The 23,378-nt window shown below is 47.3% G+C and overlaps 2 protein-coding genes across 3 annotated transcripts in view; both read right to left on the bottom strand.

The window, feature by feature from the left end:
- The window catches only part of LOC100673526 (zinc finger protein 546), a 32,014-nt gene extending 28,310 nt beyond the window's left edge, over positions 1–3,704 (bottom strand). Inside the window, exon 1 of the mRNA XM_023539908.2 lies at positions 3,684–3,704. The gene's annotated coding sequence lies outside the window, so the exon portion shown is untranslated. The remainder of the gene's footprint in view (positions 1–3,683) is intronic.
- An 11,422-nt stretch (positions 3,705–15,126) lies between these two features.
- On the bottom strand, positions 15,127–22,492 carry PSMC4 (proteasome 26S subunit, ATPase 4). 2 transcript variants are annotated; one of them, XM_003420775.3, is made up of 11 exons: positions 22,365–22,492; positions 21,385–21,483; positions 21,087–21,273; positions 19,431–19,577; positions 19,241–19,350; positions 19,045–19,138; positions 16,304–16,471; positions 16,143–16,219; positions 15,850–16,018; positions 15,562–15,617; positions 15,127–15,374 (listed from the first exon to the last, which is right to left on the bottom strand). In XM_003420775.3, the coding sequence occupies exons 1-11, from the start codon at positions 22,398–22,400 to the stop codon at positions 15,261–15,263; spliced, it is 1,257 nt and encodes a 418-aa protein (XP_003420823.3). In that variant the 5' UTR covers positions 22,401–22,492; the 3' UTR covers positions 15,127–15,260. The 2 variants fall into 2 exon arrangements, with proteins under 2 accessions (XP_003420823.3, XP_064149719.1); XM_064293649.1 differs by lacking the exon at positions 22,365–22,492 and adding an exon at positions 22,053–22,332.
- Positions 22,493–23,378: the final 886 nt, after the last annotated feature.

The raw sequence follows: 23,378 nt of genomic DNA, 5'->3' as shown, positions 1-23,378 counted from the left end.
TAGCCAAACAATCTAATAAAGTACTAAAAGAACTTCAATAAGAGGTTCAACCTTAGTCTCCTGTCCTATATAGAGATTTACACAAATATTTACAGTTATCACCATCTTATTCTATTTTCTACTATTATAAATGTGTCCTTTAAAGTGTTATTTGCGTAATGGAGCCTTAAAAGACACCTAGACAAGACAGACGATCGCTATGTCCTGTGAAAGCAACCTTAAACCTGTAATCCTGAAGGGCTATCTTATTTGATAAATTGTACCATGATAATTATGCTTACTTGATTTATGTAATCCTAAAAGGTGGAAATACCTGGAAGGTTTATCAAACTAGAAGGGTGTCATGGATTCAGTTATGTCCCCCCCAAAATGGGTGTATCATTTGGGCTGGGCCGTGATTCCGGCTATTGTGTGATTTTCTTTTACTTTGTAAATCCTGCCTGTGATGTTAATGAGGGAAGATGGGCAGCAGTTGTGTTAGTGAGGCAGGACTCAACCTTCAAGATTGGATTGTGTCTTGAGGCAATCTCTTGAGATATAAAAAAAAGAAGTGAACAGAGGGACGGGGGCCCTCCTACCACCAAGAAAGCAGTGCTGGGAGCAGAGCGCGTCATTTGGACCCGGGGTCCCCGTGCAGAGAAGTCCCTAGACTGGGAGAAGATGGATGAGAAGGCCTACAGAGAGAGAAAGGCTTCCCCTGGAGCTGAGCAGCTGAATTTGGACTTTTAGCCTACTTTACTGTGAGAAAATAAACTCTTTGTTAAAGCCATCCACTTGTGGTATTTCTGTTACAGCAGCACTAGATGACTTAGACAAAGGGGTTCATCAGCCCTTCTCTTCTCTGTATATGCACAGAAGTGTGAGAAATCTATGGCTATGTAGAATTACTTACTAGGACTTAGAAAGTCTGTCTCCTCTGAACGATCAATTAATGCAAGTCTATTCTGCCAAAACAAAACCACACACAGACCACATACATACACAAATATACGTCCCCAAAGTATTAATAATGTTGCTGGGGCTGTTGTTGTTTAGTTGCCGTGAAGTTGGTTCTGACTCATGGTGACCCCGTGTGTGCAGAGTAGAACTGCTCCATAGGGCTTTCAGGGTATGAACTTTCAGAATTAGATCACCAGGGCCGTCTCCTGAGGCCCCTCTGGGTGGGTTCAGGCCAATAACCTTTCAGTTAGAAGTGGAGCGCCTAACCATTCATGCCACCTGTGGAAGAAAGGCCTGGTGAAATATTCCCATTAAGATCGCTGCTGTTGTTGTTAGGTGCCACTGAGTTGGTTCCGACTCACAGCGGCCCCATGTTACAAGAGAACAAAAACCTGCTTGGGCCTGCAGCATCCTCACAATTGTTGCCATGTTTGAGCCCATTAATCTGTTAGGATTACAGCCAAGCAAACCCTATGGAACGGCTTGACTCTGTAGCACATGGAATTGCCATGAACTGTCATCAACTTGATGGCAGCGGCTTGGGATTTTGGTTTTATGTAATATAATTGGATTTTTTTTTGCAAAAAGTGTGCAAAATTAATTCCATAATCAGAAAAGTACAATGAATCCATATTTAATTTAAAAATAAGAAAATTTTCAATGTTGGAAGCCAACAGGCTTGACATTCCTGGGAACTGTAGGGAACTCAGTGTGACTGTCGCAAACACTGCTAGCAGCTCAACATTTTCCAACACTCGTTGTTTTTACTGTCGAGATTTCTCTCTGAATGAACACAAGTCAGGTGAGTGGCATCCGCAACCTGAATAAGAAAATTTGTGCAAAACAGAACAGTGTGGTGTTCTCCCTCCATTTCCCCACTGAACATTCAACTGAAATGTCATTTTGGATGTAATCCTTGTAAATGTCTTTTAAATCCCAATATTAGCAAATGAGATTCATATAAAAATTAAAATTTGAGCATTACTGTTCATCACTAAGAATATTGCTTAACCTCATATGCATTTTTTCTTAAGACCAATTTTTTAAAATTGTACTTTAGATGAACGTTTACAGAGCAAACTACTTTCTCATTAAACAATTAATACACATTGTTTTGTGACACTGGTTGCCAACCCCACGACATGCCAACACTCTCTCCTTCTCAACCTTGGGTTCCCTGTTACCAGCTTTCCTGTCCCCTCCTGCCTTCTCATCCTTGCCCCTGGGCTGGTGTGCCCATTTAGTCTCGTTTTGTTCTATGGGCCTGTCTAATCTTTTGGCTGAAGGGTGAACCTCAGGAGCGACTATAAGTACTTAATTAAAAAAGTATCCAGGGGCCATACTCTCGGGGTTCTTATGACCAATTCTTTATAAACATAAATCTAAACTTATTTATTCCCTGGAAACATCCTTGCCCCCGTTAACACAGATTGCGGGCTCAGATTCCCAACCAAAGTTACACTTTTAAACTTCACATTCACACACCATACAAAGCAGATGACCATGTTACTTACTTCCTGACACCAGTCAAACCATTTCTAATTCTTGCCTTATATTTAAACTGAGGTCTTAGGAAAAGATCAATGATGTGATTCCACCTAAACGTTAATCTCGATAAAACAAAACTGTAAACTCCAGGATATGTCCTTCCCTACCATTATAGAAAATGAGTGCACAGCAAAGACTTGGAAAATGAGGGTTTGGGGTGGTGAGGAGGGAGACCCATCTGCATGGATTCGTTGGAAAGTAAATGTCACCAAACATTTCAGGAAAAGAAAAAAAAAAAGCAAATGTTCCATGTACTAAAAACAAAGATGCTTTTTATAAACGAAAAGGAAACACAAACTCGCCTGGATCTGGACTTTAACAACAATTATTTTATTCCTTCTCAAGAGCCTTCTATTGGAGAATGGCAGGTCTGGGGCAGAAGAAATCATGAGACCCCAGGTCTTTCTTAAGAGCACAGACCGAAAAAGTCTCCTCCAAAACTACATCTGCCCTAGCCTCACACAACCACCAACCAGGTGTGAGAAACAAAAAAACCAAACCCACTGGGGTCGAGTCGATTCCGACTCACAGCGACCCTATAGTACAGAGGAGAACTGCCCCACAGGGTTCCCAAGGAGCGGCTGGTGGATTCGAACTGACGATCCTGGGTTAGCAGCGGAGGCTGGAATCTGTTTCTGAATTCACAGCAGAGTCCTAGGATCAGAGGTTTGGGAATGCTGTGGTTCTGAAAAATGCAACTGCCCCCAACAACGCCTCCAAGTGGGGACCCTGTCATCACGTCGTCCCAGGAATTTGTCTAGGGGACACTTCCAGTTCTAAAAGTCCCACCCCAAGCCCAGGTCTATGCCTTCTTGCTAGTGACCTTCATCCTGGGGCTCAATATTTGACTTCCCTCTTGGGGTCATGGCTCTGGGGCAGACACCCCGGGCTATAAGGCAAGAGGGCGGAGGAAGCAGCAGGAGCCTCGAGCGGCGAGTCGGTGACACCAGAGCCACGCACCAGCAGCTGCACACGGCTTCACAGAGACCCACCGCGACCCTGCCAGGCGCACAGTCACGCGCGCGCCCGCACACACACACATACACGCAGTTTGTCACACGGACTCACACAAACTCCCTCCTGTGCTCCTCACGTACGTACAGACCTGAGACTCGGGCACAACACGCCCTGTTCGCGCCCCAGGGCGCCTCACGTTGGGAGGAAGCCCCAGCCCCACGAAACCCCTTCCGCCTTACCTAGTGCCCACTTGCTTCTTGCCTGGCTGGGACCCTCTCTCCCTGCATAGCAGAAGCACCGAGAACACACCGGAAGGGGCCCTCGAGGTCGAGGCTAACCCCGACCCCAGGGCTTCTGGGAAATGTAGTCCATAAAAAGAGGCCGGCTAGCCTGGCCTCGAATTGCGCAGGCGCGCGCGGGGCAGGCGGCTCCAGGGACCCGCGCGAGAAGCTGAGGCCGCGAGCTGACTGACAACTCCGGGCTGTCTGGGCCTTCGGAGATTTTCCTCTGTGTGCCAGGCTGCCCGGGGCTCTCCGTGGGTGCGACGCTGAGACAGCACCGTGCGGCCCTGGGCGCGGGCTCCACAAGGGGGAATTTTGTCCATTTCTTCCTGAGGTAGTGGCGGGGCCCGGGTGGCTCCTGGTCCACAGCATCTGAAAGAATACGTGTGTGGCTCTTTGTACTGACCTTGTGAGCGCGCGCGCGCGTGTGTGTGAGCGAATATGTGCGTGTCACTGTAAGGGTTGTGGGACCTATTGCACCTCCCTGGCCGTGGCTGGATAGTGTTCCTGCGTGTGTGTAGCTCTTTAGGTGTGAGGTGGTGTGACTGAAATGGCAACTGACTAGGGAGGTCACAGCAAAGTAGCCTGGGAGTGTTGTTTTGTGACTAAGCAATGAAGTGACAGTTTCAGGGCGATTGTGTGTGATGGTCAGGGGTCTGTCTACGGAAAATAGGGCCTGTGGCAACAACTAGCTTTAAATTGCTGAATGATCTCTCAAGCTGGCTGTGGAAAGTGCTCGTTAGCCCGCTCCTCAAGGGCGCCCGGGGCAGAGCCCTACCTGCCATACCTTAGTTACCCCTCTGGTGATGGTGTGGGTATGTGGGCTGCCGTGTGGCTGGGATCGTTGGGCGATGGGTGCAGGCAAGGCCATGTGAAGATGGGTGTGTGTGATTTTGAATATCTGAATGTGGAACACCATGGGTGCCAGTGGGGTTGTGACTCAGTGCATGATTGCAGTCCCTGGGTGGTGCAAGTGGTTAACACGCTTGGCTGCTAACTGAAAAGTTGGAGGTTTGAGTCCACCCAAAGGTGCCTTGGAAGAGGCCTGGCAATCTACTTCCAAAAAATCCGCCATTGAAAACCTTACAGAGCACAGTTCTACTGTGACACACATGGAGTCGCCATGAGTCAGGGTCAGCTCACTGCAGTGGGCAACCGGTAATGTGTATGATTGCGTGCAACCATAGGCCTTGTCTTGGTCATCTAGCGTTGCTATAACAGAAATAGCACAAGTGGATGGCTTCAACAAAGAGAAGTTGATTCTCTCATAGTCTAGTAGGTTACAAGTCGAAATTCAGGGTGTCAGCTCCAAGGGAAGACATTCTGTCTCTGTCGGCCTTCTCATCAATGTTCCCCTGGACTAGGAGCTTCTTCATGCAGGGACCCTGAGTCCAAAGGACGCACTCTGCTCCCGGTGCTTCTTTCTTGGAGGTATGAGGTCCCCCCTCTCTCTGCTTGCTTCTATTATATCTCAAGAGATTGCCTCAAGACAGAATCCAATCCTGTAGGCTGAGTCCTGCCTCACTAACACAACTGCTGCCCATCCTTCCACATTAACATCTCAGAGGCAGGATTTACAACATATAGGAAAATCACACAATACCAGGAATCACCCCCCAGCCCAATCGATAAACACATTTTTGGGGGGATGTAATTCAATCCATGGCAGGCCTGTTCTCATCTCTGGAATACAGATATGTCCCATCTTCATAGGGCATCAGCTTTATTTAAAGATTTTCAGTTTATATCTGCCAAATAATTTTGTCTTTTTATATTGCATCAAATGAGTTTTTTCATAGAGAAAAATGAAAATCATAGTAACTTTTTTTTTTTAATGAAAAAAGAATTTGTTCCATTCTTCTGTACTGTTAAGGGGTTTTTGGCAGATAAATTTGAAAAGCTTGGACTAAGGAATAGCTTTACACTTGGAAAGGCAGCGTGACATAGAACAGATTGCCTAGAATTAGGGAGTCAGATGTCCTAAATTCTAAGACAGACTTTGTTCTAATTTCTGAAGAGAAACCTTAGGCACTTAAAAATGGTTGAAATTGAAAATTTTTGTTGTATATATTCTACTACAATTAAAAAAAAAAAACCTTTAAAAATGCCTAAGGGGCTAGCCTGAGTCACATGTTTTCCCTGAACCTCCACCTGAAACACATGGACAGGGTGTAGGGCTGAGGGCTTCATCAAAGAACATCAGGTGTCAATTTTCTGACCTGAGCAGCGTGAACAGATGCTAGATGAAAAAAACAAAAAAAAACACAGACCAGGGAACAGAATATCTTCTATGTCCAGAAGGAAGGATGATTTCATAAGAAGCTACCCAATCAGTATTTTTATGCTATAGAAGCAGGCACAGCAGCCTGAGTTTTCATTTCAGAGCATCTAAGAGAAAATAACCTTTTAGCCTTCCCCAGTGTGGAGGGAGAGAACTGGTGCAGGATTAAGGATGATCCAGAAAGCATGAGGCAGGCGGGCGGGAAAAACTCCTGAAAAGGTCCTTACCAGGCAGCATATTGGGCAAACTGGGAGAACCATAATTCAACTGAACATAGGATCTCTGGGCCCTTGGGCAAAGATCTGACAGCAGGGCCTGTTTGCACTAACGCTGTTTCCAAAGGTCTAATTTGAAGTAGGGCATAGAATTGAGATTTGGGCAGGGTTCCAGCCTAGCAAAGATTCCATAAGATTTGCTTCATCGTAACTCTTGACGCTGCCATTTCTGTCTCTAGCTCTTAGAATAGCAGAGAACTCAATATAGCTAAATATTTAAAATCCTTAGGAGCCCAATTGTATTTTTAACTTTTTAATTTGAAATATCAAACTTAATTTTGTTCATGCAGAAACCTGTACATAGACCAAAAGGCAGTTGTTCGAACAGAACAAGGGGATACTGTGTGGTTTAAAATTAGGAAAAGTGTGCATAAGGGTTGTATCCTTTGACCATAGTTATTCAATTGTCAGTTGAATAAATAATCCGAGAAGCTGGACTATATGGAGAAGAACATGGCATTAGGATTAGAGAAGACTCATTAACAACCTGAGTTATGCAGATGACATAACCTTGCTTGCTGAGAGTGAAGAGGACTTGAAGCATTTAATGATGAAGATCTAAGACCACAGCCTTCAGTGTGGATTACACTTCAACATAAAGTAAACAGAAATCCTCACAACTGGACCAATATGCAACAGCATGATAAATGGAGAAAAGATTGAAGTTGTCAAGGATTTCATCTGACTTGGATCCACGGTCAACACTCATGGGAGCAGCAGTCGATAAATCAAATGACACATTGCATTGGGCAAGCCTGCTGCAAAAGACCTCTTTGAAGTGTTAAAAAGCAAAAATGTCACTTTAAGGACTAAGGTGCACCTGACTCAAGCCATGGTTTTTCAGTCGCCTTTTATGCATGCAGAAGCTGGGCAATGAATAAAGAAGACTAAAGAAGAATTGATGCCTTTGAATTATGGTGTTGGTGAAGAATATTGAATATACGGTGAACTTGCAGAAGAACAAACAAATCTGTCTTGGAAGTACAGCCAGAATTCTCCTTAGAAGCAAGGGTGGAAGACTGTATCTCACATACTTTGGACATGTTATCAGAAGGGACCAGTCCCTGGAGAAGGACATCATGCTTGGTAAAGTAGAGTGTCAGGGGAAAAAAGAAAGACCCTCAGAGAGATGGATTGACACAGTGGCTGAAACAATGGGCTCAAGCATAACAATTGTGAGGATGGTACAGGACCAGGCAGTGTTTTGTTCTATTGTACATAAGGTCGCTATGAGTTGGAACCAACTCCATGGCACCTAACAACATTTTTTGATTACCTCCTTTGCACTGTGGTATGCTTTCATCTGTAATCTCCATTTGGTTCCCTTTCAAAGTTTCCATTTTTCTGTCAAAAGTAATATTTTTCTTTAATTCCTTATACATATTAAACATAGTTATTTTGGTCTGTGACTGAATACTCCTTTATCTGGTTTTCAAGTTTCCATATCAAAGGCTATTATTAATATTACTACCTAGAATCAGTTTTTAGTTGGGGTGGATGGAAAAGGCCTGATGGAAAACTCTTATAGAATCTCTGACCATTTGGCCTAACATTCCTGGCATGGAAATAGTAGCACAGACCAGGGCTATTGTCGCCTTATTGAAGCTATCCTCAAAGTTCTCCCCCGAGAATACATTGGACCAAGGTTCAGGGTTGCAAACAAAATGAAGATGAAAATGTTTATGATGATAGGTACTGTTTGACTGAACTTTTTCAAGAACACTCTGGTTTAAAGCTAGAAGAGTCTGGATCCCATATTGCTTTCAGCTCCCTTTTTGTTAATGGCTTTCATCCAGAGCTCTCTGAGTTAGTAAAATGCCACAAACTAGACTTAGAAAATGAAAACACTTCACAGCTAGCCACCCTAGCCTATAAGCTGTCTGACTCAAACAGCAGGCTAGAGAAGCTGAACAGAGCTAAATAAAATCAACTAAAGGTAAATAAAATCAACTTGTTAGGTGCCATCGAGTCGATTCTGACTCATAGCGACCCTATGCACAATGGAACGAAACACCATCCTCACCTGCACCATCCTCACAATCGTTGTTAGGTTTGAGCCCATTGTTGCAGCCACTGTGTCAATCCATCTGGTTGAGGGTCTTCCTCTTTTTTGCTGATCCTGTACTTTACCAAGCATGATGTCCTTCTCCAGGGATTGATCCCTCCTAACAATATGTCCAAAGTATGTGAGACGCAGTCTTGCCATCCTTGCTTCCAAGGAGCATTCTGGTTGTTCTTCTTCCAAGAGAACAATCAAGTTATGGCCCTGCAATTACAGCAGTCGCAGACCCAGCCTCAGAATAATTTCCACACACACAGAACAGGTTCACCCGACATATGGCTAAGACTGGGTCCAGTAACGTGCCTCTTGTTTGTTACTACTGTAAGAAATCTGGACACTTTAAAAGGGAATGTTTAAAGCTAAAAAATAAACTGGGCAACGTAACATCAGATGTAGCCAGAAGCTGATAGAATGAAGGGGCTCCAGGGACAAATCAGGAGCTTTTCTTGTGGTAGGACTGAATTCTCAGGGAGAAACTGCTATTCAAATAAATGAAGAACCATGTAAATTTTTAATTGACACAGGTTCTACCTTTTCTATAATAAACCCCAAAATTTACAAAAGCCCTTGCCCCAGAGTAATAAAACCTCAAGAATCCTGGGGGTTACTAATCAAGAACAGATTTTAACCCATTCCCAGCCTGTTTCTGTCTCTTCAGATCCTATAGAGGACATATGCCCATTTTTATTCAGCTTAGATACTCCAGTAAATTTACTAGGAAGAGATCTGTTACCTAAATGGAATTGCCAAATAAAAATTTCAGAAACAGGAGAAATGATATTGGATTTACTTGAAGCCAATCAACAGACAGACTCTACAATAGAAAATAAGTGAAGAAGCCTATTGCTATTTTACAAGTGCTTAGCCTATGACCCACATAAGCTGTATCCAATTCTACGGAGTATCTTCTGTGCCTGAAAGTTCGTGGGCCACTACTTCTACTGATGTTGGTCAGGTCCTATCAGCTGAACCAATTAAAATTCAAATAGATAGCTCTAAACCCTTACCTAAAATTTCTCAGTACCCTTTAAAACAAGAAGCCAAGGGAGGACTTGTTCCTATAATTCAGAACATTTTGGCTAAAGGCTTAATAGTCCCTTGTACCAGTCCTTGCAACATTGCAGTTTTCCCTGTCAAGAAACTCAACAATTGGGGTGGAGATTTGTATGAGACTTGTGTGCTACCAATGGTATAGTAATCCCAAGATTTCTCATAGTTCCTAACCCTCACCTGCTCCTCCCTAATGATGAGGTTGAAAAAATGTAAGAAACATGGTTACTCCCAGTGCCTCACCTCTGGAATATGGATGGAACCCAACGAGAACTTAGTTCTCCCTAAATCCCCGTAAGCCCCTGTACTAGAGGCATTGCACATGAATACCCATTTGGAAAGAGATACGATAGAGATTTTAAAGAAATACTGGTGGAGCATTTTGATGATGTCACTGAACAAGTGGCTTCCCAATGTTCAACTTGCTCTCAATTTAATCCAGGTAAACCTTATAAAGCTCCATTTAGGAGATATGCCTTGGTATCAGGACCAGTTCTTGAATGGCAGATTGATTTTATCCAACTTCCCCCCTCAAGTGATTACAAGTTTGTATTAGTAATGATTTGTAGATTTTCTCACTGGGTACAAGCTTTCCCTGGTCATTGAGCTACTGCCATGTTTGTGGCTAAGAAACTTCTTGAGAACATTATCCCCACTTGAGGAACCCCAAGGGTCCTTTGTAGTGACAAAGGCACCCATTTTACTAGGCAAATAAGGAAATACGTAAAATCTTCCCCAATTTTCAAAGACTTCATTGTCCTTATCACGCTCAATCCTCTGGTCTAGTTGAAAGAACTAATGGTATAATAAAAACTCAACTAGCCAAACTTTCCAAATCTTTACAAATTGCTTTGGACTGAGGTGCTCCCTCTGGTCCTTTTAAATTTAAGAACTCTGTTTGGACCTCACAGATTGACTGCTCATGAAATTATCACTGGACGGCCGTGATCATTAAGGTTGTGAGTCAACTTGGCTGGGCCATGATTCTCAGTGGTTTGGACGTTATGATGTAGTTTGGCAGTCATATGGTGATGTGATCACCTCCACGATGAGATCTGCTGTGAGTAGCCAATCAGTTGAAAGGGAATTTCCTTGGGGATGTGGCTTTGATCGAATATAAGTGGACTTTCTGGCAAGGCTTGCCAGCTTTTGCTCACTCTGGATCCTGCAGCTGGCTTCTGTTTGTCTGACCTCTGGTTCTTGGGACTTGAGCTAGCAGCTTACCTGCCATCTTGCCTACAGATTTTGAGATTTGTCGATCTTCCCAGCCTGTGAGCAAGAGCCCTACTATCTGACCTGCCCATCTTGAGTTTGCCAGCCCCTGTGGCTGCGTGAATCAGGAGAAGCCTCTACCCTGACCCATGGACTTGGAACATCCTAGTCTCTACAATTTCGTGAGCCATTTCCCTGATATAAATTTCACTGTATACATTTATATGCTTTACTGGTTTTGCTTCTCTGGAGAACTCAGCCTAAGACAATGGCCAATGGCCCTCCCCTATTGGGTGTCATGCCCTGATTCAAATTTAGTTCATTCCTATTTGTTACAATATTTAAATCTTTGATCTAATATTCTAAAGGATACTTTACACAGTCTAAGGAAGCTTTTGATAATCAAAAGCAAGAAATATCTAAATTAGCTAATGTTCAACCTGGAGATATGTTTACTGGAAAAAACTCCCATTAAAAGATTCTCTCAAACCTCGATGGCAAGGGCTTTACTTGGTCCTTCTCATTAACCCTTGTGCTGCTAAGTTACAGGGAGTTAAGGCTTGGATTCATTTATCCCAACTGAAGAAAGCCCCGACTCCCAGATGGGCAGCTGAATCTTCCAATCTTTGTCCTTTCTCGTCCATGATTAGGGTGTTTTCATTTTCCTTCTTTACCTTCTCTCCCTAATATCTAGTGGCTTGTAGGATTCTTTTTCTTTTTTTTCTTTTGTGTGTTTTGTTCTTGCCATTTTTTTTAAGTAGGGGGAATTTAAAAGGTCAAATATTATAGAAATTATATAACAAAAACCATTCCTGAGGCACCATCAGCCCCTATTTCCCAGTCCACTTTCAAGAGGCACTTTCCATCCCTTTTATTTTTTTTGAAGTTTAATTCTATATTTCTAAATTATATGTTTTTAAAAAATTCATCTCTTTTTTAAAATCGAGAATTAGCAAATGTAGAGACAAAGGTGGATGAGTGGCTACCAGAAGGTAGGAGAGGGGAGCAGGGAGTTACTGCTTTAAAAAAAAAAAAAGAAATTTTTTTTTAAAAATTAGGAAAAGGAGAAAAAGTAAAAAAAAAAAAAAAAATCAGTTTAGACTTGATCTGTTACTGAATATGGAAGATGAGGACGTTAAGTCTGTAACAACCTTCTGTCCTCTCCAGGCTTTTCTCTGAAACTATTCGGCTTTCTCAGAAGGAATCCTCCAGTCTCCTGCCTGGAGCCTCATTTCATCAGCACCCCTGTCCCCCATCCACACACCAGCCCAGCACTGCTGGCTCAGCCTTTCTAAAGGGTAAACCTGTAGTCTTGGGCCAGGCTACAGAAGGGACCTGGGGAGCCCTGGTGGTACAGTTGTGAAGAGCTTGTTTGTCCTGATGGTACAGTGGTTAAAGCGCTTGCCTGCTAACTGAAAGGTTGGTGGTTCGAATCCACTAGCCACTCTGCAGGATGAAGAAGTAGCAGTCTGCCTCTGTAGAGATTACAGCCTTGGGAACCCTGTGGGGCAGTTCTACTCTGTCCTTTAGGGCCGTTATGAGTCAGAATTAACTCGACGCCAATTATTTTTGGTTCAATGTTTATTTACTATATGCCACATTCTACTCTACACAACTCATATGTATGAACTCGGGTTTCTACAGTATGGCCTTTCAGGTAGTCCTATCGCTAGTCCTCACCTTCAGTGGAACTTGGTACCTCTGACTCTGTCTTGGTCATCTAGTGCTGCTGTAACACAAACAACACAAGTGGCTTCAACAAACAATTTATTCTCTCACAGTCTAGGAGGCCAGAAGTCCAAATTCAGGGTGCCAGCTCCAGGGGAAGGTTTTCTCTCTCTGTCAGCTCTGGAGGAAGGTCCTTGTCATCAATCTCTCCCTGCTCTAGGAGCTTCTCCACACAGAAACCTCAGGTCCAAAAGACGCGCTCTGCTCCCAGTGCAGCTTTCTTGGTGGTATGAGGTCCCCATCTTTCTCTGCTCACTTCTCTCTGAGATTGGCTTAAGATACAACCTAATCCCATAGATTGAGTCCTGTCTCATTAACATAACTGCCTCTAATCCTACCTCATTAACATCATAGAGGTAGGATTTACAACACAGGAAAATCACATTAGGTGACAAAATGGTGGACAATCACACAATACTGGGAACCGTGGCCTAGCCAAATTGATGCACATTTTTGGGGGCATAATTCAATGCATAACAGACTCCTAACCCTCTGTGAAGTGGGAATTGCTGCCTCTGGGCTTCCTTTGCTGCCAGCTCGGGTTGGCTACATCAGTAAGCAGGTATCCCTTTGTCTTGTAACTTCCAAAACCGTGTTTGTCCCTGTGGGTTTGTCTTACTCTTTTATCTCCTTGTTCTCATTTTAGTGAGGTTTCAGGAAAGGGGACATTAACTTCTCTGTTCAACCTGCCATGCTCAACCAGCAGTCTCCTTTTTATCTATGGAGGAATCACCTCCTTCCCTTCAAGGGCCCCTGATTCCTCCACCATTTTTCCTTATACCTGCACCCCATCTCGTCCCAAATACACAGGGACAATTCACATGTTTGTTCAAGAAACATTAACCTAATGTCTGCCACGTACAGACACTATGGTAGGGGCAGGGGCTTGAATTGTGACCAAGATACGACCCTGCCCATTCTAGGGCAGATTTCAGTCTAGGGAAGGGGACAGGCAAGCGCACGAGAAATTATACAGGATGCAGAAGTGCCAGGAGCCCCTGGGTGGTGCAAATGGTTAACACGCTCGGCTAGTAACTGGAAGGTTGGAGGTCTGAGTACACCCAGAAGCACCTCGGAATAAAGGCCTGGCGGTCTGAAAAATCAGCCACTGAAAACCCTATGGAGCAGATTACCCTGACATACACAGGGTTGCCATGAGTTACTCAACTTGACAGCAACTGGTAGTAAGTGCCAAGATGGTATGTATGTGGTGCCAGGAGAGCACAGACGAAAGGCTGCTAACTTTGGGGGTCAGGGAAGGGTGCCTAGAGAGAGATGTGTCTAAACGGCGACCTCCAAGACTGGGGATTAGTCCAGTGAAGAGGAATGGGCAGTCCAAGCTGTGGGAAAAGCAAGTGCGAAGGCCTAGCGATGGGCATGCCCTTTAGGGACCTGTAAGTAGATCAGCAGTGCCCAGACCCAGAAATGGGGCAAGAGGTGAGCAGGGCCGGGTCACAGAGGGCCGTTCAGCTGCAGCTGAAATGGACCAGAAGGGGATGAACGGTGCATACAGCAAACCTCCATCGGACATAATCGGAAGAGGCCTTTCAGGGATGGCAGCTACGGGTACAGCTTTAGCCAGGAAGCAAACCTCACTTTGTGTTGACACAAAAGGGTATGCTGAAGGGAAAGCTTCAGGCAATCAGAAAGCACCAAAAAGGGCTTCGCTAGAAGTCACGTGTAATTCAGGAGAAGTCTTATTTCTTAGGGAAGTTTGCTTTTCGGCAGAAATTACAGCTCTCGAGACACAGAGCAAGACAGAACCCCTCAGTGACATGCCTGAGCCGACATGCACAGGCTGGTGGGCACTGATGTCAGTGAGGATTGTGGCAAACTGTTCACTTAGCAGCCAGCCCCGACCATGCTCCAGCACTCCCGTGTGGAGAACTACCTTCACAGAATCCAGGTATCCTACCCCACCACCGCGTGCTGCTCTGGGGGACCCTGAGGGGTGTCTCTCTGTCCCTGATATTCCCTGAGTGTGAGGAAGGCAGAAATCGTGGGAAATGCAAATGGTCTTCTACCTGTAGGGGATAGAAATGGGGGTGGGGGATGCACGGGGACTTTATTTTGTGGTCCACAGCTTCTGTTTGAGGCTCATTTTTCATCCCTTTCCCCCAAATATCTGAAGTCACCTGGTTCTTACTCTTTGCCTCTCAGGCTGTGACCCAGGCAAGCACCTCACTCGCTCACCTGTCAGGAGCTCAGGAGGGGCACAGAGGGTGTGTCATGGATTGAATTATGTCCCCCCAAAAATGTGTGTATCAATTTGGCTGGGCCATGATTCCTGGTATGGTGGATTTTCCTGTATGTTGTAAATCCTGCCTCTATGATGTTAACGAGGAAGGATGGGTGGCAGTTGTGTCAGTGAGGCAGGACTCAATCTACAAGATTGGATTTTATCTTGAGACAGTCCCTTCAGATATAAAATAATGAAGCAAGCAGAGAGACGGGGGCGGGGGGACACACTCATACCACCAAGAAAGCAGTGCTGGGAGCAGAGCGCATCTTTGGGACCCAGGGTTCCTGCGCAGAGAAGCTCCTGTTCTGGGGAAAGATTAAGGACAAGGACCTTTCTCCAGAGGAACAGAGAGAGAAAGTCTTCCCCTGGAGCTGACACCCCAAATTTAGACTTCTAGCCTACTAGACTGTGAAAAAAAAGCACTTCTCTTTGTTAAAGCCATCCACTATGGTATTTCTGTTATTAGCAGCACTAGATGACTAAGACAAGGTGCTATTCAGGGCCCAGGCTCTCCAGAGGGGTGAAGCTTCTAAGAAGAAACGAAGCTGGACTCTACTGTGTGTATTTATTGAATAAACCAATCCTGGATGAAGAGAGAAAAGGACCAGGTTTTGGGACCGAGGTACCTGGGGAGGTGAGAGAAGTCCAGACCCCTGTGGCAAGCAGGGGAAATGTGGGGGGAGGGTCACTTGTAAAACTCATGTTCCTGCTCATCCTTCTTGATGACGGTCTTGTATGCTTTCTCGAAGTCCTTTGCCAGAACAATGTACCGGTTCTCTCGGACGGCCAACATTCCACTCTGTTGAGGGGTGAAAGTTAAAATCTACTCCCTCCATTCCCGACCCCTGGTGACGGTGGAGGAAGAGATACACCAAGACCCTGGGGGGCCAGGAGGGAAAGGAAGGATTGCAGCAGAGGGGTCTAAGAGAAGAGGAAGGGTTGTCACACACACCCCACCAGGGATCCAGGGAGAAAACCTAACTCACCTCCTGACAGATGGAGTTGATATCAGCCCCAGAAATTTTATCCGGCCGGGCCACATCTGAAGTGGGTGAGTTAGGGAAACCATTCCCCGTGGAGGTGAATGCCTGGAGCTGGAAGTCATCCATGGGCTATTTCTGTCACCACCACCCCGCCCTGGACTTTGCCCTCCCCGCCCCCCCGCACCATCGGGGTCGTGGTGACAGCAGATGTGGAAATAAAGCTCTCAAAGAAGCCAGGTCTGACCCCCGTTCCCAACCCTGGCCCCTTCCCTCACTTCCAGAACAGGATACAGTCTTCTAAGTCAACCTCCTCAGAGAGATTCATCTTGCTGGTGATAGTGGAGAAAATCAATCTCTTCTGGCGGCGGTCAGGGAGCGGGAATTCAATTTTACGGTCCAGGCGTCCTGGCCGCAGCAGGGCAGGATCCAGGGTGTCTGCTCTGTTTGTGGCCATGATCACCTGGCATCGGGGTGGGCCGGCTCAGACCTTCACCCTCCTTCTCATAATGATACCCGCCACATTCCAGCCCCTCCTCTCTCCAGTTCCTACACCACACCCCCCTTGCCCATCCTGAACCCCGAACCTTGACATTGACGTTCTGGTCAAATCCGTCCATTTGGTTCAGCAGCTCTAGCAGGATTCGCTGCACCTCCCTGTCAGCTGAAGAGAGTTCAGCACGATCAGCCCAGACCATCCTGTACTAAAGCTGGTCGAGACCCCAGTCCCTGTTTGGGCATCACTCACCCCCCGTCTGGGCATCGAATCTCTTGGTGGCGATGGCATCTATCTCATCTATGAAGATGATGGCAGGTGCGTTCTCCTTGGCCAGGCGGAACACATCTCGGACCATGCGAGGGCCCTCGCCCAGGTACTTCTGTACAAACTCTGAGCCCACGACCCGGATAAATGCGGCTAATGGCAGGATAACAAGGGTTATTAACAACGACATTGCTTTCTCTGGGTGACCACTCCAAGTAGCCAGTCATTCTGTCGTGCCCAAGGCTGTGTCCCAGAACCAGCCACCTGCTCGTCTCTCCCAGCGACCCATAGCAACCCAGCAGCCCAAATCATGAATCTTGCCCACAGATGAATTGTTTCTTGGCCTAACATTTAAAAATCGGGATACTGAATACAAAAAAATCTAGATTTCCTCCAGAAAAATCAGTAAAAACAAGATACACCATTCATACACTTTTTAAAATGATGCCAGAGCCAGGGGCCACAGGTTTGCTCACTCTGCAATGGGGTAAAGGTAGGTTTGTCCCAGACCTCTCCTTTTTAGCTTGCTTTTTTTTTTTTTAGATAATTTTTATTGTGCTTTAAGTTTACAAATCAAGCCAGTCTCTCACACAAAAACCCATATACACCTTGCTACACACTCCCAATTACTCTCCCCTTAATTAACTTGCTTCTTAAAGTTTAACTTGTTTCTTAATGGGCTGATATGGCTTTGTACTACACTAAGCATGTCTCCAAACCTGCTCCTCTGTGTACTTCGGAGAAGGGAGCACGCCTCCAAAACTGCTCCTCCATGCACCTCAGAGAAGGTGCAACTGAGTCAATTCCGACTCATAGCAACCCTATAGGTCACCTAACTGCCCCACAGGGTTTCCAAGGAGCGGCTGGTGGATTTGAACTGCTGACCTTTTGGTTACTAGTGGAGCTCTTAACCACTGCACCACCAGGGCTTTACAAACAGCATTACAGTGGCTTTCAGATATTCTGTCTGAAATATACAATAAGAAACACACTTACAAATAATCACAAGCACACAGACTTGTGTGTATGTGTGTGAAACAAATTTCACAAAACAATACTAATTCGCATTATGTGGGATGTACTTTGACATCTTCAATTTCATTTTTTAAATGCTGGCTGCAAATTTAAATTTGAATTCATAATTACCCACCTGTCATGGACTGAATTATGTCCCCCCCACCAAAATACCTGTCAACTTGGCTAGATTGTGATTCCCAGTATTGTGTGACTGTCTACCGTTTTGTCATCTAATATGATTTTCCTATGCGTTGTAAATTCTACCTCTACGATGTTAATGAGGTGGGATTAAAGGCAGTTATGTTAATGAGGCACAGCTCAATCTACAAGATTAGGTTGTATCTTAAGTCAATCTCTTTCGAGATACAAAAGAGAGAAGGGAGCAGAGAGACATAGGGACCTCATGCCGCCAAGAAACAAGCCAGGAGGATAGCATGTCCTTTGGACCTAGGGTCCCTGTGCTGAGAAGCTCCTCGACCTGGGAAAATTGACAAGGACCTTCCCCCAGAGCCAACAGAGAGAGAAGGCCTTCACCAGGAGCCGGCACCCTGAATTTGGTCTTCTAGCCTCCTAGACTTTGAGAGAATAAATTTCTCTTCCTTAAAACCATCCACTTGAGCAGAGGCGGGGGTTTGGGGACTATGGCTTCAGGGGACACCTAAGTCAATTGGCAAAATAAATTCTGTTAAGAACATTCTGCATCCCACTTTGAAGCGTGGGTCTTAAATGCTAGCAAGCAGCCATCTAAGATGCATCAATGAGTCTCAACCCACCTGGATCAAAGAAGAATGAAGAACACCAAGGTCATAAGGTAATTATGAACCCAAGAGACAGAAAGGGCTACATGAACTAGAGACCACATCATCCTGAGACCAGAAGAACTAGATGGTGCCTGGCCACAACCGATGACTGCCCTGACAGGGAGCAAAAGAGAGAACCCCTGAGGGAGCAGGAGAACGAACAGTGGGATGCAGACCCCAAATTCTCATAAAAAGACCAGACTTAATGGTCTGACTAAGACTAGAAGAATCCCGGTGGTCATGGTTCCCAAACCTTCTGTTGGCCCAGGACAGGAACCATTCCCGAAGCCAACTCATCAGACATGGATTGGACTGGACAATGGGTTGGAAAGAGATGCTGATGAGGAGTGAGCTACTTGCATCAGGTGGACACTTGAGAATATGGTGGCATCTCCTGTCTGGAGGGGGGATGGGAGGGTAGAGAGGGTTAGAAACTGGCAAAACGGTCATGAAAGGAGAGACTGGAAGGAGGGAGCAGACTGACTCATTAGGGGGAGATTAAGTGGGAGTATGTAGTAAGGTGTACATAAGTTTATATCTGAGAGAATGACTTGATTTGTAAACTGTCACTTAAAGCACAATAAAAATTATATCAAAAAAAAAAAAACCATCCACTTGTGGTATTCGTTATAGTAGCACTAGGTAACTAAGACACCACCACAGGAAATATACTGCATTGTTTCATTAATTCCTCACAATTACCCTGTAAAGTGAGATTTTCTAGTTAGCTGAGGAAACTGAGGCACCAGGAGGTGAAGTCACCTGTCCACGGTTGTAGAGCTGGTAACAGGTTTGAACCTAGAGCTTGTGTTCTTAATCACGGTGCCACTGCACTTCCTGAGGGTGAGAGCAGGGAGCGGGGTCAGAAGAGCCAAGATCAGAGCATGGGGGGAGGTGTGAGACACTCACCTGTCGTGTGATGCGCCACAGCCTTTGCCAACATGGTCTTCCCACAGCCGGGTGGGCCATACATGAGGACACCTCGAGGAGGATCAATGCCTATCTGAAACCCCGAGGCAGGAGAAAGAAGGGTGAGCCAGGGAGTTGTGCCACCAATCACAGGCCTGGTAGTGCCTCTTGCTTCCCTGCCACCTCCTCTCCTCACCTGCTTGTAGAGCTCGAAGTGGGTGAGCGGGAGCTCCACAGCCTCACGCACTTCCTGCTTCTGGATGTCCATGCCCCCAATGTCTGCATACATCACGTCTGGCTTCTGGTCTGGTGGGAAAGCAGAGCTGGAGCTCCCAGCCTGGGCCCTGGGGTCTATGGGCCTCCCTGGCCCCGGGCTCCCCCCTCACCTGAGGTAAGCATCATGATGCTGCTGTCGGCCTCGGGAGGCAGCACGTCCACCAGGGCATTGCTGTGCTTGTGGAGGGCCACTGAGGCGTTGGGCTTGAGCAGCTCCCGGTCGATGGTGCTCAGGATGCGCACGTAGTAGTTGGAGCCTTTGGGAGGGGGCAGGATGGGAGACGGAAAGTGAAAGGTGCCAGTCCCTCGAAGCCACTCCCTCCTCCTCATCTCTCTCACTAAGACCCTGACTGACCCCCTCCTGGCCTCCAGACTTGCCTTTTCTAGTCTGCCCCATATTCACACCCATGGTGTCCTTGTCCATCTGTAGCCCTGACTCTCCTGAGCTCCTGTCCCGGGTGGCCAGCCGCCTCCTTGAATACCTCCCCTGGATGTCTTCTGGGCACCTCTCACTCACTGTGTCTCAAAGTGATGCTAGTGGTGTCCCCCAAACTGTGCTCCTCCCCCTGGATCTGTCTCAGGGGAGTCCCCCCACCCCCCAGCCAGAGCCCCAGGCCTCATCCTGGACCTTTGCCCTGTCCCTCCACAGACCATTAGTCCCACAACCTTCCTCCCAGCCTCCTGAATGTTTCTCCAATCAGTCGCTCCTCTCCTCCCCGTGGTCTCTGCCTTGGTTCAGCCCTGTCCTCTACCGTCTGGGTCCCTGCACCACACTCCTCCCTGCTCTCCCAGCCTCCAGCCTCACCCCCTCCAATCCGCCTTCTACACGTACACATTTCCTTCCAGCCTCCATCTCTCTCCTGATCTTCAGACCTGACTGTCCCGCAGCCTCCAGGACACCTCCCCGAGTGTCCTAATTATCCTCACTGTCTCCCTCCATACCTACTCTGCCCATGTTACCATCTCAGGGATAGACCCCCTGACCCCCTAAGTCTCAGAGATCAAAGATAGGGGCCTGGATACCTCTCTCCCCTCACTTCCCATCAGTCTAATTCCAGGCACAATCACACCCTTCTCCCCAACCATTACAAGAACGTGGCTTAGTCCAGGAGAACAGAGGCCAGAAGCAAGAAAAGACACCTGAGACAATGGCCATCACAGAGGCAGGGCCTGGACCTACCCTGATAACAACAGCTGCTACATACAGAGTACTTACCAAGGCTCAGGCCCTACGATGAATGCTTTATGTGCGCAATCTCATTTAGTCCTCTGGACAACCCTAGGAGGCCAGTGTAGTGAAGGCCTCATGAAGAAAGTGAGACCCAGTGACAGACAGTGTCTTACCCAAAACCCACAACCAGTAAGTGGCCGTGTCCGATTTCAGAGCCCAATATTAACACCCCACCAACGTTCTCAGATGATAGGTAGCAGTTTGTCATGAAATCGATTTAGAGGCCTATGACTAGAATTTTGTTGAAAACAAAACAGACTAGAGCAGAATAAAAAACATATCTGAGCATGTCACTTATCAACCCACATAGTAAGGGTAAACATACTCTGGGGAAACTTTTCAGTTACATAGATACAGACACACGAATAATATAAAATATATTTATACCTTTGGATCAGACTCAAAATGCTCTGAAAAACAGCATTACACCCCTGCCTTGTTTGCTTCTGTGAGATCCTAGCACACTTCCCGGCACATGGCAGGAAACAGTTGTTGAATGAACTGAGCGCCCCCTGCCCGCGCCCGCCACACACACCTGTGGTGGAGCCCACGATGGCTGTATTCTGATCCACAGCTTCCAGAAACTGCCCGATGACCAGGGGGATGCTCTGGATTCGCTTCACCTCCTCCTGGGCGTGGAGGAATTCCTTCTTCAGATTCTTTTGCTCATCCTTGATGTACTCCTCTTGCACCTCCAGGAACTCCAGCTCTTGCTGCAGCTTCTGTGAGCAGAGTGGGGAGAGATGGGGGATGGCTCTAGGCCTTGGGCCAGGAAGTGGTGGGAGCGTGGGATGCTGGGTCCTGTGTGGGGTCTGGGTTGGGGGTGAATGTACCTTGTAGCGGCTGTACAAGTCCTCCAGGTCCTCAGGCTCAGGCCCCAGGAAGGACAGGCCAGTCTGGGGCCGGGATACAGACAGTGCTGGGATCTCATCCTAGACCAAGGGGTAAAACCAGGCTGGAAGAGGGTGTCCTCATGAACCCATCTAGAAGCCCCTCCCCACTTCAGCATATAAAATCGTTCAGCCCCTAGCTGGCTCCTGACCATATTCACCTCCTCTAAATAGATCCCTGAAACCTCTCAGGCTCCTAAATAGGCCCCTGATGTCACCCAGTCCCCAAACGGCCCCGTACCTCAGCTAGCCCCACAAACAGATCTTTTGCTATCATATGCTACTCATAACATGTCCCCAGTGTCACCCAACCCCCAACTAGGACCTAAATGTTATATCAACTCCTCAGCAGACCTCCCAGCCACCCGGCCCCTCTCCACAAACTCCTAATGTTACATGATTCTCCGTATAGGCTGTTAATGTCACGAAGCCTTCAAACAACCCTAGTATTACCCAGTTTCCCCCCAAAGCTCCCTTACGTTGCACAACCCCAGCTCACATCAGGTCCTTGATGTCATCCAGCCCCCAAACATCATTCGGCCTAGCCCTAGGATTTACTTAGCCCCCCCGTCACCATTCGTCCCCCCATCTGGGTCCCACACTGCACTCACCACCCAACCCGACTCCCGCCGAGCCCCCGATCTCACTAAGCTTCCCAGCCAGGTCTCGTAATCATTCAGTCTCCAAAGAACCTCTGCCGTCATTCAATCCTCCAGCGCCGCCTTCTGAGCCTCGCCGCCCTCCTACCACCACTCGGCTCCCCAGACAGGCCTCCGGAAGACACAAGGCTCTCCACCGAGGCCTCTGAAGTCACCCAGACCCGGGCCGGGATCCTCGAAGTCACGCGGACCTCCACTCAGGCCCGCCTTCGCCCTATCCCCGCGAGCCCGGCCCAGACTAAAAAGCCCAAGTCCCCACCAGACCTGAGCCTTCTCCACCAAGATGCCTATCTCCTCCATAGTGACCAAGCCGGCCGCTGTGTGGCCCGGCCTGATCCAGTCACCGCTTCCGCTGACGCAACCGGAAGTCTGGCGTCGGAGGCTCCTGGGAAACATAGTTCAAGCCGCCGCTGAGGGGAGGGAGCGAAGGGAAGACCTCGTCCTAGGCTCCGCCCCCAACATCAGCTCGGGCGCCTTTTGAAACCCGCGGGCCGCGGGGCGTTGCGCGTGCGCAGTAGCACACCGCGCTGCCGTGTAGCCGGGCAGCGGGTGGCTCTGGCCTTCTTGCCGGCAGGTGGCGTGGCCCCATTGCTCTTTTACCGAGAAAATTGTCAGGGATGTGTTTTTTCTTTTCCCCCAGCGGGTCTCCTCGTGTGCAACGCCCGCGGATTGACCCCCGCGCGGGGGCAGGAGTGCCCGGGCTGCCCTGAGAATGACGCTGAACCGGGGAGCACCCCTGGGGTGCGCAGCTGCCAACCTGCGTTGCACTTAGCAGCGAAGAACCTGTGCCAGGCCCTGCCCTTTAGCCTTACATGCATCGTTTCATTGAATCTCACCGAAAAAAAAAAAAAAAAACCGGTCGCCGTCAGTAGATTTCATTCATAGCACCCTATAGGACAGAGTAGAACTGCCCCCATAGGGTTTCCAGGGCTGTAATCTTTACCGAAGCAGACTGCCACATCTTTCTCCCGAGGAGCGACTGGTGGGTTTGAACCGCCAACCTTCCCGTTAGAAGCTGAGCGCTTTAACCACTGCACCACCAGGTTTCCTCCATTGAATCTTGACAGGTATTATATTCCCTATTTTGCCCAGGGCCGGACAGTGTTTCGTTTTGTTGTACATGGGGTCACTATGAGTCCAAACGGACTCGACAGCACCTAACATTTTATACAGAAGGAAACAGGCTCAGAGCCGTGAAGCCACTTGCCACAGTTGAAGGAGCCCAGAGGGCCATTTGGAGCCCAGATCTGTCTGACCCCAAAAGCCTGTGCTCCTGGC

This window comes from Loxodonta africana, chromosome 11 (genome assembly GCF_030014295.1).
Source record: "Loxodonta africana isolate mLoxAfr1 chromosome 11, mLoxAfr1.hap2, whole genome shotgun sequence".
NCBI lineage: Eukaryota > Metazoa > Chordata > Mammalia > Proboscidea > Elephantidae > Loxodonta > Loxodonta africana.
This window is presented reverse-complemented; position numbering and strand designations above follow the sequence as displayed.

What these genes read in the sequence shown, in the direction of transcription:
- PSMC4 (XM_064293649.1), bottom strand. Translation starts at nt 22,145, where the DNA reads ATGACGGCAGAGGTTCTTTGGAGACTGAATGATTACGAGACCTGGCTG. An exon ending in GGCGGGAGTCGGGTTGGGTG is followed by an intron (nt 21,484 to 22,052) that starts GTGAGTGCAGTG and finishes CCCTTGGTCTAG; the next exon opens with GATGAGATCCCAGCACTGTC. An exon ending in ATTCGATGCCCAGACGGGGG is followed by an intron (nt 16,220 to 16,303) that starts GTGAGTGATGCC and finishes AACTCTCTTCAG; the next exon opens with CTGACAGGGAGGTGCAGCGA.